Below are 14642 nucleotides of genomic sequence, written 5' to 3'. Positions count from 1 at the left end.
AAGAAAGTTCTTAGATGTGGAGATGGCAAGAAATATTTCTTCCAGTTTGGCCTGACTGGCTGACCTAGACTGACCTTAGCCCCACTTCAAGAATTCCATGATTCCTCGTAATTATGGCATGGATTCCTACTGACCATTTTTGCTGTCCCCCTTAGGAAAAATTATTTGAAACATTTAAGCTATTGTAATGAGGCAAAGTCTGCATAAGGCAGTGAGAATTAGGGAAAAGCTTGGATTCATTTATTCAGCAAATACTGAGTTTGTACTATATGTTGGCCAGTACCCTACTGGAGATGGAGCAGTGAATAAAACAGACAAAAAGTATGGAGTATTTATTTCTAGAGCACTTTTTTTAAAAAGGCAGTTATGCTTTTAGAATGTGAAATCCCTTGGGGAGCCACCGTAGGTTGGATGGTAAGTAGAATATCAATTTTGTGTGTTATTGCTGAAATGCCTAGGACAGTTCTGTTAATTTAGATTTTCTTTTCAGGGTCATTTGCTGTTAACTTGTAATATCCTTGAAGAAAAAAAGATTTCCCCAAAATATCAATTTCTACACAGTTTCTCTGTAAATTTTCTAAACTTTGAAATTAAAAGAAAAAATAATGCACTTTTAATTCTAGTTAAATCCTTTGAACATATACTACTAGATAAATGTGTTTGTTTTGTTATAGGTAAAAAGAAGCCTTTCTTGTTAACTGCCAAGATTTGTAGTCATTTTCATTTCTAACATAGCAGCAAGATGGGGAACTCCTGCTATTTTGCTTTCTACACAATTGCATAAGTCTCTTCTTGTATTAACTTAAAAGCTTTAGTTCCATTTTTAAGGAGCTGGAGTCAGACTGAAGACTAGCTCTTAAATAGCACCTCAATGTTCTTGTTGTTGATTTTGTCATAAAAGTAGAGGTTTTAATTTGGGATAAAGCCTAAGTTGATCTTCATTTCCCTTACTTATTCACCACACCCTTAGTTGGGAGAAGCCGTTTATTTGAACAGTATACCTACCCCTTTTTAGAAACACTTCCTCTTGAGTGTCATCGTGCCCAGGGGACTTGGGATATGTTTCACTGTGCTTACCTGGAGAAGGTGATGGGAATCATACATTATAGTCATTCAACAAAGTAAGGTATATTAAGAATAGATTTTTAAAAATCAACTTCGTTTTATATAATCACCAAAAAATATGTATATTTTTCCATTCCCTTTGTAGCCCACAAGACGGTCTGCCAGATTGTCAGCGGTAAGTACCTTAGAACCACTTCAGTGTTAGTTCTTATGAGTACATGTTCCCTTTGTCCAAAGTGAAGCAGCAAAAGGAAGATTAACATGGTTTCCCATGAGCTTATTTTCTTTTTGAAAATTACCTAGGGTCCTCATGTCTAGCACATTTGACCAGTGTTGCCAAGCAATTCACTTGATCAAATGTGTCAGAAAAACAGTGGCCAGCCCCATAACGAAGAATATAAAGCAGGATGTTGTTTGACATTGCTAGATCTCTGAAACAAAAGTAGTATATTAGGCAAAGTTCCAGTCTTCAGATTGTACCTATGATGTGCTGAAGTGGACAGAATTCTGATTCTCTGTCCACAACTCATACTTTAGAATGTATGTATGAGAATGTTCTGAAAGTTGTCTGAGTCCATATACTGTAGCCTCATTTCAGACCTAAAGAATCTTTGTAATAGTAATAATTCTACTTTGCTATTTGGTGTCTCCTTCTGTGGGCCAGGAGATTCTTGCGGGGTTAGGATACAAGCTGAGATGGGCAGATGTGGCTGAGCCTCTGAGGTGGACATCCTTCAGCTCTTCCTCACCAACCTGTGCTCCTTACTGGTTCTTATGCTCTTCTCTTTTGCTGCTCTCCTGAGAGATTAGCTGGACTCTAGTGGAGGATTTTGGTTAAAATTCCTGCAGCCCAGACTTCCCACTGAGAAGGTAGAGGGAAAGGCATTGGCATTTTGGTTGACACTATATTAGTATATCCCCATACTAGCTATTACAGAAGCTTCATGCTACTTTGGTCTTCAGGAAAGCATGGATTTCATTCTCAACCCAAATCTGTGCCTGATACAATATAAGGAATCAAAGCAAAAATGGGTATTAGGACCACTCACAAGTTCAGAAATACAGCTGTTTGGATCAGGCAAGCCAGTGTTTCACATGAGTCTCGTAAGGAAGTATATTAGTCTGTTTTCACAGTCACTGCTGATAAAGACATACTCAAGACTGGGCATTTTACAAAAGAAGGAGGTTTAATTGGACTTATAGTTCCATGTGGCTGGGGAAGCCTCACAATCATGGTGGAAGATGAGGAGCAAGTCACATCTTATGTGGATGGCAGCAGGCAGAGAGAGAGCTTGTGCAGGGAAACTCCCATTTTTAAAACCATCAGATCTCACCAGACTCATTCACTTTCACAAGAACAGCACAGGAAAGACCCGCCCCATAATTCAATCACCTCCCACCAGGTTCCTCCCATGACACATGGGAACTGTGGGAGTTATAATTCAAGATGACATTTGGGTGGGGACATAGCCAAACCATATCATTCTGCCCCCAGCCCCGCCCAAATCTCATGTCCTCACATTTCAAAACCAATCATGCCTTCCCAACAGTCCCCCAAATCTTAACTCATTTCAGCATTAACTCAAAAGTCCAAAGTCTCATCTGAGATAAGGCAAGTCCCTTCCACCTGTGAGCCTGTAAAATCAAAAGCAAGTTAGTTACTTCTTGGGTAAAATGGGGATACAGATATTGGGTAAATACATCCATTCCAAATGGGAGAAATTGGCCAAAACATAGGGGCTACAGGCCTCATGCAAGTCCGAAATCCAGCAGGGCAGTCAAATCTTAAAGCTCCAAAATGATCTTTGACTCCTTTTCTTGCATCCAGGTCACGCTGATGCAGGACGTGGGTTTCCATGGTCTTGGGTAACTCCGCCCCTGTGGCTTTTCAGGATACAGCTTCCCTCCTGGCTGCTTTCACAGGCTGGCATTGAATGGCTGCAGCTTTTCCAGGCACACGGTGCAAACTGCCAGTGAATCTACCATTCTGGGGTCTGGAGGGCAGTGGCCCTCTTCTCACAGCTCCACTAGGCAGTTCCCCAGTAGGGACTCTGTGTGAGGGCTTCAACCCCACATTGCCCTTCTGCACTGCCCTAGCAGAGGTTATCCATGAGGACCCTGCCTCTGCAACAACGTCTGCCTGGGCATCCAGTTGTTTCCATACGTCTTCTGAAATCTACGCAGAGGTTCCCAAACCTCAATTCTTAACTTCTGCACACTCGCAGGCTCAACACCACATGGAAGCTGCCAAAGCTTGGGGCTTCCACACACTGAAGCAATAGCCCCTGTATCTTAGCCCCTTTTAGTCACAGCTGGAGTGGCTGGGAGACAGGGCACCAAGTCCCTAGACTGCACAGAGCAGAGGGACCCTGGGTCAGGCCCACGAAGCCATTTTTTCCTCCTAAACTCTGGGCCTGTAATGGGAGTGGCTGCTGCAAAGGTCTGTCACGTGCCCTGGAGACATTTTTCCCATTGTCTTGTGCATAACGTTTTGCTCCTCATTACTCATGCAAATTTCTGCAGCCGGATTGAATTTCTCCTCAGCTCAGAAAATGGGATTTTCTTTTCTATCGCATTGCCAGGCTGCAAATTTTCCAAACTTTTCTGCTCTGTTTCCCTTTTAAAACTGATTGCCTTTAACAGCACCCAAGTCACCTCTTGAATGCTTTTCTGCTTTGAAATTTTTTCCACCAGATACCCTAAATCATCTCTCTCAAATTCAAAGTTCCACAAATCTCTAGACCAGGGGCAAAATGTTGCCAGTCTCTTTGCTAAAACGTAACAAGAGTCACCTTTGCTCCAGTTCTTAACAAGTTCCTCATCTCTATCTGAGACCACCTCTGCCTGGATTTCATTGTCAATATCATTATAAGCATTTTAGTTAAAGCCATTCAACAAATCTTTAGGAAAGGTCACAGCCATTCAGCAAGTCTCTAGAAGTTCCAAACTTTCCCACATTTTCTTGTCTTCTTCTGAGCCCTCCAAACTGTTCCAACCTCTGTCTGTTACCCAGTTCTAAAGTCACTTCCACATTTTCAGTTATCTTTCAGCAGTGCCCCACTCTTCTGGTACCAATTTACTGTATTAGTCCATTTTCACACTGCTGATAAAGACATACCCAAGACTGGACAATTTACAAAAGAAAAAGGTTTAATTGGACTTACAGTTCCATGTGGCTGGGGAAGGCTCACAATCATGGAGAAAGACAAAAGGAGCAAATTATGTCTTACGTGGATGGTGGCAGGCAAAGAGAGAGAGCGCTTGTGCGGGGAAACTCCTGTTATTAAAACCATCAGATCTCATGAGACTCATTCACTAATCATGAGAACAGTGCAGGAAAGACCCACCCCCATAATTCAATCACCTCCCACTGGGTTCCTCGCATGACACATGGGACTTGTAGGAGTTACAATTCAAGATGAGATTTGAGTGGGGACACAGCTAAACCATATTAGGAAGAGGTGTCAGTCACTAGGAGGACTTAAGAGCTGGGGTTGCTGTTGTGAATCTCCAGGCAGTTAAGGGAACAGACCTTGTAAGTCAAGTGAAAACCAAAATTTAAAACAAAGCTTTTCCTGAGCACCAGAAACCAGCAATATAAGCACCTTCCACTGAGATCATTCCCTGTGCTACCGAAACAGAGCCTCCTCAGAGGCCAGCAGGATTACAGACTACAAAACCTCATTTCCTGGTCCTATCAAAACACTTGAATGCTGGGTCAGAGGGAAAGGTCTGTCCTACAGAAAATAATATAAAAGGAAATTGTTTACTGTAAATGGAGAAAACATGTATATTAATACAGTATATCAAAGCTTAGGATGACAAAATGTTTTAAATTCTGAAAATGTAAGAGCCATGAAAGCTGCTGTATTTGGCCTGCAGATTTAGAGTGATAAGAAGATTAATAAAAACATTTCTTAACTTTTCAAGCTCGATTTTCTTTTTTTATTTGAAAGGTCATTTCTAACAGCCAATCTTCTGAAATCAAACTGTCTACAATTTCACTTTATGCCCTTGATGAAAAGGGGCAGATTCAGTGTGAACGTGAATTACCTAGAGGCACTAGGGAGGAACATGTATTTTTCTCCATAGGGGGAGACCCTGGCCCGTGTTTTCTATTTTAAAACCATTCTTCTAGTGCCAGGAGAGATGTACACTTTTTTCTAGTTCTATGAGAGAAATATTTGCCCTAAAATATCCACAGAAAACTCCTGGTGTAAAATGGTTATCTTTCCCCAGTTATCCGCATATGCCACCTGGTCTCAGGCCCCTGGGAAGCTGGCCAGGGCTGAAGCATTGTGTGGCAGAGGGTCCATGGTCACACGGTGTGCAGGTGCTGCTCATGGGAACTGGAGGAGGACCACATGAGGCAGGAGAAAAATAGTTTCCTAGGGGACTGTTTGGCTAATAATATCTGTGAAAAATTTTAAACTTTGGGAGCTAACAGTAGACGTTTTATCATTATAATGATGTTCTCAATAAAAACCTTTAGACACAAATGAGCCCAGCATATCTGGTTAGACAAGAGATTCTCACCTTGAGCTGGCATTGGGGAGAATAAAAGTAGGAAGAAGCTTGGCAACAGAACTCGAAATCTACATTAGAAGTGGAAGGATTTGGAAGTGATTTTGAAATACTTCACAGGCAGCAGTCTTCATTACCAGTTGGGCTTTGCTAGTGATTGTGCTGTGATTTCTAGACTGTTAGGAAGGCCAGTGCAACTGAATTCATTGAGTCCTTTGGCCATGGGCCTGAGTCATTCCTCTTGCTGCTGTGCTGTGATAAAAGGAAGAACAGACACATTGGAGATAGAAGCTTAGACCTGTTCCCGGAGAGCTATTCTGGACCAGGGAATAAGGAGTCGGCTTTTCGATCTCACCTGCAGTTCCCTTGTGAACCCAGGGTGAAAATAGTTATGAAATGCAGAGATCTTTATGCTGTTACCCGGTGCTGAAAATAGGATGAAATACTTTTTAATGACCAAAGCCATGTCAAAATGGATAGTTGTCTTTGTTAGTCCTTTCGTGTTTCTTTTGGTGCTGATAGTTTTTTTTTTTTCAGTATTTGTGTAATTTAAATTATCTTTGCAGAAACCTGCTCCACCAAAACCTGAACCCAAACCAAGAAAAACATCTGCTAAGGTAAGAAGTGCTGTTTCCCACTTTTGGCTTTTTAAACAATGAATAAATTATAATTCCCTACCTCAGAATCATTCAAAGAAAGGCCGTATTTAATGATCCAAACTGAAACCATTACCACTGTTACGGGCTTGCTTAAAGGCATAAAGCACAGTTTTCTGCGTTAATAGGAGTGTGTTTTCCATTTGGTCAGTGAGGCACGGGAAGTCAGAGATGTTGCTCTGAGAAGCCTCATGTCCGATGGGGGTTTGGCAGCAGCCTCGTGAACATGCGGTTCATGTGGCACACAGCGGGGATGAGTTTGGGCCCTGGCAGCACTGCCCCACTATGGGAGGAATTTGGGAAGGGGCTTCTGACTTCATCTAACTGGATTTCGCAGGCCAGTCTGAGGTCTAATAATAATAATATAATAATGCCAGCAGGTAATATTAGCATTTATAAGGCCCTTATAGTATGGCAGATAAGGTTGATTGCTTTACTCATATGACCCTCACATCAACTCTGTTGAAGTAGATACAAATATCCTGTTTTGCAGATGAGGAAACTGAAGTACAGAATTCTTAGGGAACTTACCCAAAATGGCTTTTCTGCACTCTGCCCTTTGGTATTGTCCCATGTGAATTGTTTAAAACTTATGTGTATAGTGGCATGAGTAGGTGATTTCAGAAACAGAACTCACTTTTGTTGTTTGGTCTTAAAATTAGGAACTTTTCTTCATCTGGGCTTCATTTCCCTGCACCTTCCCAGCTTTCTAGTCATGCAAGCCACATGTCTCCACGTGAGGGGTTCATTGGAAAGCAGCCACAGAGCCACCCCCTGGCTGGGTTCTTCCCCAGCTCTGCTTCCTCCTTCCCCAAGTCCTGCTGCTGCTCTCTCCGTGGCAGAACCACTTCTCCCCTTACTGGAGGGGAGGTCCACTGAACAAATCCGGGAGAGGAATCATTGTGTTTTCCACAGAAGAGAAAGTACACTGGACTTTCTGTGCAACCTGTTACTACATTTTCACAGAGACTCATATTTGTGCAGTGTAACTCAGTTGAAACCCAGCAAAATTAGGCTCCCGTGTCTCCATAAAGGCCACCATGATGGTAACGGTTGTACTTCACCTTGTGTTTGGACAGAGGCTGATTGATTTTAGCCATCATCACACCGTGTCTAACATTCTCTTTCACTGTGCTTTGATCCTCTGTTAGAAAGAACCTGGAGCAAAGATTAGCAGAGGTGCTAAAGGGAAGAAGGAGGAAAAGCAGGAAGCTGGAAAGGAAGGTACTGCACCATCTGAAAATGGTGAAACTAAAGCTGAAGAGGTACTTTCCATAAATACCTCCCACTGATTGAATCAGTGTCTTTAAAGAAATTTCTCAATCCTTCAGCCGGTGATAGCACGTTCTTAATGTCTCTTTTTATTGCCTGTAATGTTATTGCAGATCCACATCTCTCGCTCAACTGTTAATGTCTCAACCTCCAGAGGCACCCCACCCAGCACACTGTCAGTAAAGGGGCAGATTGAAACAGTGAGAGTTAAGGGTACAGTAGAAAATTCTGCATGTTTGCAGTGACTAGAATCAGATAGTAGTGTGGTGGTTTTTTTTTTTTTTTAATCATTATGAAGAGTGGGAGCTTGCAGGTAAGGCTTCTGTGGTTGTTTGAAAAGCAGAAAGCAATAAATGAAACAAAGTGTTTGTGTAATATATTCCTGCCTTGTCTTCTTCACTCAGAGTTGAAATAGGTTTTGCAGTAAAGCTGGAAAAAAAAAAGAAAACAAATGTTCAAAACTGTGTGTGTTGGTGGGTGGAATTTCCTTTGCTTATAGTAGTTTCAGTAGTAACTATATGTTTTTTTTCCTTTCTTTTTCACAGGCACAGAAAACTGAATCTGTAGATAACGAGGGAGAATGAATTGTCATGAAAAATTGGGGTTGATTTTATGTATCTCTTGGGACAACTTTTAAAAGCTATTTTTACCAAGTATTTTGTAAATGCTAATTTTTTAGGACTCTACTAGTTGGCATACGAAAATATATAAGGATGGACATTTTATCGTCTCATAGTCATGCTTTTTGGAAATTTACATCATCCTCAAGTAAAATAAATATCAGTTAAATATTGGAAGCTGCGTGTAAGATTGATTCAGCATTCCATGCACTTGCTTTAAAATTTAGTCCTGTGCATACTGTGGTGTTTTTACTGTGCATATTTGAATTTTTCATGCAGTTTTTCTAGAGCAATAATCAGTGGTGCTTTTGTACCTAGGTTTTATGTGATTTTAATGAAACATGGATAGTTGTGGCCACCTGCTGACTATTTGTGGTTTAAAATAAAAGGTTTACTTGTCTGCAGAATACCTGACTCTTAGTATCTTTACTGCATTTTGGGAGTGTTTCATTTTATTGTTGCAGAAGATATAAAGAATTTTGATAGACCTTGCCATAGCGGTATCTCCAATAAGTCAAATAAGATTGTTTCTTAATTTTCTGGCCTTTAACATTGTTACTATTTTAATAAAATCATCTATGAATGCTAATGTAGAAGAATTACATCTAATTCACTTTATACCAGAAGTGACCAGCAATGATTACTGTATAATAAAACTTCATAAAGCACTAATTTTTAAAAATCCTTATAAATAGGATATAGTGCTGCTAAATCAAAGCTAGTAAAAAAAAAAAAAAAACATAAACTAAGGCTCAACTTTGAAAATCTCCCACTTTTGAAATGATAAATACTAAGTCACATTTGTACAAAATCCTTTGCATTCAGTTGAGAACTTCACAGCTTTGAAAGTGCTTTACCCAACATGAGCGTGTTTCAGCCTTGCATCAGTTTGAGAATGGAGTTGGCATGGGTATTATTAGAGCTCCTTTCTAGGATAAGAAATAGGGATGTGGAGTGTATTTGACTTACTGGAAGGAGAAAATCCAGGCTGGAGTCTTGAATTTTAAACAGTGTCTTTATGTCTATGAAAGGACATAGCAGTGCCAGGAACAGAGGAGTTATTTTATACATGTAATTTTTCGTTGTTGTTTGCAACCTGAGAAGTTTGGTAACTGCATAAGCACTCCAGGAAAGCTGAATTCTGGGCATTTGTCTTAAATGAAGACTTGAATCTTTTAAGATGGCAGGTAGTGCCTGTGCTGCTCAGGGACTCCTGCAAAGAAGCTGTTGTTCCTTTGGGCCTTAGATGCTTTTATATTGTGCTTATGAACAAAAACAAAGTTCCTCCTCCAGATTATATTTTGGGCCTAAGAACTTAAACTTGCCTCATTGTCCCAAGTCTGTCATTAGTTGACTGCATATATCAACCATGTTATATACAGAATAATCTTGTTCATAGTTTGCTTGGCTTCTGAGTATGAAACATACTTTAATTCATGAGTTTTGGACATGCTAAAAACTGCTTTACCTCGAAGAAAAATATCTAGTATCCAATGAACTCTTCACAAAAATATTTTCAGTATACAGTTAGTACTCAGTTGAAGTATATTGCTGGCTAGTTTCCATTCCAGAAGTGAACCATAAATTCCCTAGGTTTACTTTTTAAAAAATTATATAAGTGATACCAGTGATTTTTTTTAGAAGAAGGCCAAATACTACAATAATACATAAAGCAAAAAGTCAAAATCTTTTTTCCTCCCATTCCTACATCCCAGAGATAATCACTGCACACTATTTTCTCTATTTTCTCTTTCTCATGTGTGTGTATGTGTGTGTGTGTTAGGGTTATGTACACACACACATATATATGTATATATATAATTTTTAAAAGAGAATGAATCAGTATCCTATTTTGAATTTATTCAATCTGTAGTTGGAGAAATAGATCATTTCTAATATTACAATGCTGTCAATGATACTGCAGTAAACATGCTTATATACAAAGCTTTGCCTACCTATGTATTTCTTCTGCTCAACTAAATAACTTCCCAGAAGCAGAATGTCTGAATCAAAGGGAATATACATTTGACATTTTGACTGCCTCCAAAAAGGATGTACCAATTTCCCCTTCCATCACCAACATTTGAATACCATCTCTTTCCACCTTTGCCAGCACTCATTTTGGTCAGTCTAATAAATGAAAATATGCCTCACTTTTAATTTTAAATGTATTCTATTATTAGTAAAATTAAACTTTTTCTGTTTAATGGTCATTTGGATTTCTTCTGTGAATTCTGATTTTGTCTGTTTTTCTATTGGGGAGTCAGTGTGTTTTAAATCATTGTTGCTCATAATAACCATAGGTGCTATTACTATTATTAATAGCATCAATTATTACTATTATTGCTATCAGTAATAGCATCAAACACACAAAGATCAGGGGTTCTGTAGGCTATTGGTGTCTACTTAAGTACAATATATGGATATTATCATGGCCACATTGAAAAACCGAGCAGATACCATAGAGACAACAGCTACCCAAAATAACCCAGGATCCCTAAATTGGTCCCCCAGAACTTGAAGACTTGATGAATATGCTGCCAAAGATAAGGACACACTACCTTCAACTACATGGAAGCTGTGGGACTCTCCATGCACTGCCCCACTGCTACCCCTTTGGTGAATTTATAGAAAATTAGAAAAAGATTCTTCTTCTCTAAGACACTTGTCTGCTAATTTGCTGGAGAATCATAAAAGCCCTATGAATCTACAATCACTTTGAGTCAGATGGTACCCCCATAATTGAGTTGCACTCTTTGTACACTTAAAATTTACTGCACACTTAAAATTCTTTCTGGAGGCTACCCCATGGATTCTGGTGCAGCAAGAATGGGCATGTGGCCCTGGAATCCCCAATTATAAGTTCTGTGAAAAGTTAATCTGAACCAAAAGTGAAGATACAATGGTCAAACAATAGGTGAACCATCCCATAAAATCTTAAATGTATGTTTACATAATTAAGAAGTTGGAAACAGGTATGAAATGAAGGTTTCTATCCCCAAATTTTAGGAGACATCACTGTTGGTTAGAGGTACAAATGCTATCCCTTAGGTTGACCAAAAATAATGGGCTTAGAGAAGCTGTCTCAGCTCAGCTATCACATGCTAACGCGTCTCTTTTTTGAATGTTTTTCCCTTTACCATGAATGCCAAACTTTTATTATTTTCTATTTATTATTTTATGCAGAATATTGATTTAAAATCTTAGGATGGTTATAATGATTAGGATAATAATAGCCAGAATGTGTTTAAGGTCCTGTAATAAGCACTTTACATAAATAATTTTAATTTAGGAGAAAATGTTTAATTATTTATTTAAATGTAATGTTCCTATCCCCTAGTGAAAATAAGCCCAATTTTACAACACCAAATAGAGACTTAGGCTCACTTAAAGCCATAAAGGGAACTTTGTGATTATGCATCTCTTCCCTCATGGGAGAAGAGAAAGTCTTTGAAAGCCCGATTTTAAAATATTTACATGTATATCTTCATGACTTTAAATTAGGCAATGATTTCTTAGGTATGACATCAAAAGCACAAGAAACCAAATTAAAAATAAGTAATTTAGGCTGGGCACGGTGGCTCACATCTGTCATCCTAGCACTTTGGGAGGCCGAGGGCAGATCACCTGAGGTCAGGAGTTCGAGATTAGCCTGGCCAACATAGTGAAACCCTGTCTCTACTAAAAATACAAAATTAGCCAGGTGTGGTGGCACATGACTGTAGTCCCAGCTACTAGGGAGGCTGAGGCAGGAGAATTGCTTGAGCTCAGGAGGTGGAAGTTGTAGTGAGCTGAGATCATGCCATTGCACTTCAGCCTGGGCGACAGGAGCAAAACTCAATCTCAAAGAAAAAAAAAACAAAAGATTTCAATAGACATCGCTCCAAAAATGGATGCAAATGGCCAATAAGCACTTGAAATATGAGAGGACAGTCAACATCATTAGTAGGGAATTGCAACTGAAAAACATCATGAAGAATCACTTTATACCCACTGGGATGGCTATTATAATAATTTTAAAGGAAAAATAGTACTGAGAAGATATAGAGAGATTTGAGCCTTCATTCACTGCTGGTGGTACTGTAAAATGGGAAGCCTCTTTAGAAAACAGTTTGACTGCTCCTCAAAAGTTAAAACAGTTATCATATGATCCAGCAATTCCACTCCTAGGTACATACCCAAGAGAACTGAAAGCATATGTTCACACAAAAACTTGCACATGAATGTTCATAGTAGCATTATTGGTAACAACGAAAAAGTGGAAACTAATCCAGATGTTCATCAACTGATGAGTAGATAAATATAATATGTCCATAAAACGGAATAGCCATAAATAGGAATGAAATATTGATACATGTTACCACACAGATAAACCTTGGAAACAAAATGCTAAGTAAAAGAAGCCAGACATAAAAGGCCACATATATGAAATATCTGGAATAGGCAAATCCATAGAGACACAAACTAGATTATTGGTTGCCAGGGGACAGGGGAGGAAGGAAAGGGAAGTGGCTACTAAAGGGTGGAGGGAGTCTTTTGTAATGTCCTGGAATTAAATAGTGGTAATGCTTGCACAACTTTGTAAATATACTAAAAACTACTGACTTGTATTCTTTTAAAAAATGACTTTTATAAGCCTACTGAGAGCACAGGACTTAGGAGGCCTGAGCTTAAATCCCAGCACTATTTCTCAAAAATTGTGTGAACCCAGACAGGTCGTTTAAGTTCTAGCTCTCAGTTTTCTCTGTAAAATAAAGATAGTATCTGTTTGACAAAGCTGTTAAGATTGAATGAGATAGTCACTGTGAAATCACCTGGTGCAGTATCTAAAATACAGTAGGTTTTCCACAAATATCAGTTGAACTCATTGGATGAATACAAACGGGCTATGTAGCCATCTTCTGATGAGTATGTACCACATTTTTTGTCAGAGGCAGTGGGTATCCCTTGAACAATGCAAAGGAATTGTGCTTCTCTCAGAAGGCAATATATTATAATGCTTAAGCTTGTGAACACTGAAGCCAAACTTGTCTTGGTTACTCACCAGCTGTATGACCACAAGCACTTACTCAGTTATTTATATTTTAGTATTTTTATATATAAATAGATTAAAAATGGTACTTACTTTATAAGGTGTTAAGAAGTGTTAAATGGCACAAATTAAGTGTTCAGGGAGTGATGTGGTTTGTCTGTGTCCCCACCGAACTCTTACCTTGAATTGTAGTTCCCATAATTCCCAAGTGTCGTGGGAGGGACCAGGTAGAGATAATTGAATCATGGGGGCAGTTTCCCCCATCCTGTTCTCATGATGGTGAATTAGTTCTCATGAGATCTGATGGTTTTATAAGGGGCCTTCCCCCCACCTTCGCTTCTGACTTCTCTTGCCTGCCATCGTATAAGATGTGCCTTTGTTCCTCCTTTGGCTTCCACCATGATCGTGAGGCCTTCCCAGCCTTGTGAAACTGTGAGACCATTAAACCTCTTTTTCTTTATAAATTGCCCAGCCTCATGTATGTCTTTATTAGCAGCACGAGAATGGACCAATACAGGAGTATTAATATTTCTAGCCAAAACTTGGAGCACATTAGTTCCTTGAGGAGTGGTTGCGTTGTCTCATTCTCCCTTGTGCCTCTAGGACATGACAAATTAAATAGACTCAGTAAATACTTGTTGAACTGAATTTGGTCTTTTATGGACAGGAAATGACCAAGCTCAGGGTTGTTAGCACTGCTATATCCATCTCCAACTGAAGCTAATTGGACACTATATGTTTGGTGTAGCCCAAACATATAAACCATGGTTCTGGCAAGTATTCCTTGGAATTAATGCAAAAATTAATCTTTATCTAATTTAGTTTGGATTTAAAGCCTTTTAAAACACTAATACCACAAATTTAAGAAAATATTTCTGTTGGTTGTGGTCCTATTCTTGTGATAGTGCTTGTTCACCTTGTGTATACACATTTATTTTTAATCTAGACCCAAGTTCACTTTTGTAGAAAAATTATACCATGATCTGTAATACCTTTCTTTTTAAATCATATAATATTTAACAACTGAATACAGAATATCCCCTTAGAGATAAATACACCTGGACCTACGTTAATGGGTCTCACTGGGTTCCTTGAAGCCAAGTCATAAACTCTAAAGCTAAGAAGAGCCTCTGAGGTCATCTAGTCTCTCCCTGATGTGGCTTAGATTTCTCTTTACAATAGGATCAAGCAAAGAGTTACTCAGACTGATTAAATACATCCGGTTTGAAGAAGTATCATCCAAACAGCTCTGAAAGAAAGTTCACCCTTATTGCTGAATTAAGAACTGTCTCCTTGTAGCTTCCAATTATTGATTCCAGTTAAACTAGGATCAGGCACATATAAGCTAATTTGATCCTTCCCCCAAAGCTGCTCAAATATCTAAAGTTGTCTATCACATCCTGTCTAAAACAACTCTGTTTCTCTTACCCTGCCAGATTATGGTCATAGGACATAAATGTCTTATTTTATTTT

The 14642-nt window shown here is 39.1% G+C and overlaps 1 protein-coding gene across 4 annotated transcripts in view; it reads left to right on the top strand.

Moving 5' to 3' along the window:
• The window catches only part of HMGN3 (high mobility group nucleosomal binding domain 3), a 41117-nt gene extending 32573 nt beyond the window's left edge, over positions 1-8544 (top strand). The window contains exons 3-7 of one of the 4 annotated variants that reach the window (XM_008975327.6): positions 1211-1240; positions 6156-6206; positions 7397-7510; positions 7631-7730; positions 8063-8544. In XM_008975327.6, the coding sequence (XP_008973575.5) occupies positions 1211-1240; positions 6156-6206; positions 7397-7510; positions 7631-7730; positions 8063-8076 (309 nt within the window). In that variant the 3' untranslated portion in view covers positions 8077-8544. Of the gene's footprint in view, positions 1-1210; positions 1241-6155; positions 6207-7396; positions 7511-7630 lie in introns of all 4 variants that reach the window. The other 3 variants (XM_003805818.7, XM_008975333.6, XM_008975320.6) reach the window with 3 other exon arrangements.
• Positions 8545-14642: the final 6098 nt, after the last annotated feature.

Source organism: Pan paniscus, chromosome 5 (assembly GCF_029289425.2).
Source record: "Pan paniscus chromosome 5, NHGRI_mPanPan1-v2.0_pri, whole genome shotgun sequence".
Classification (NCBI taxonomy): Eukaryota; Metazoa; Chordata; class Mammalia; order Primates; family Hominidae; genus Pan; species Pan paniscus.
Note: the sequence above shows the minus strand (reverse complement) of the source record. Positions and strands in the feature narration are given on the sequence as shown.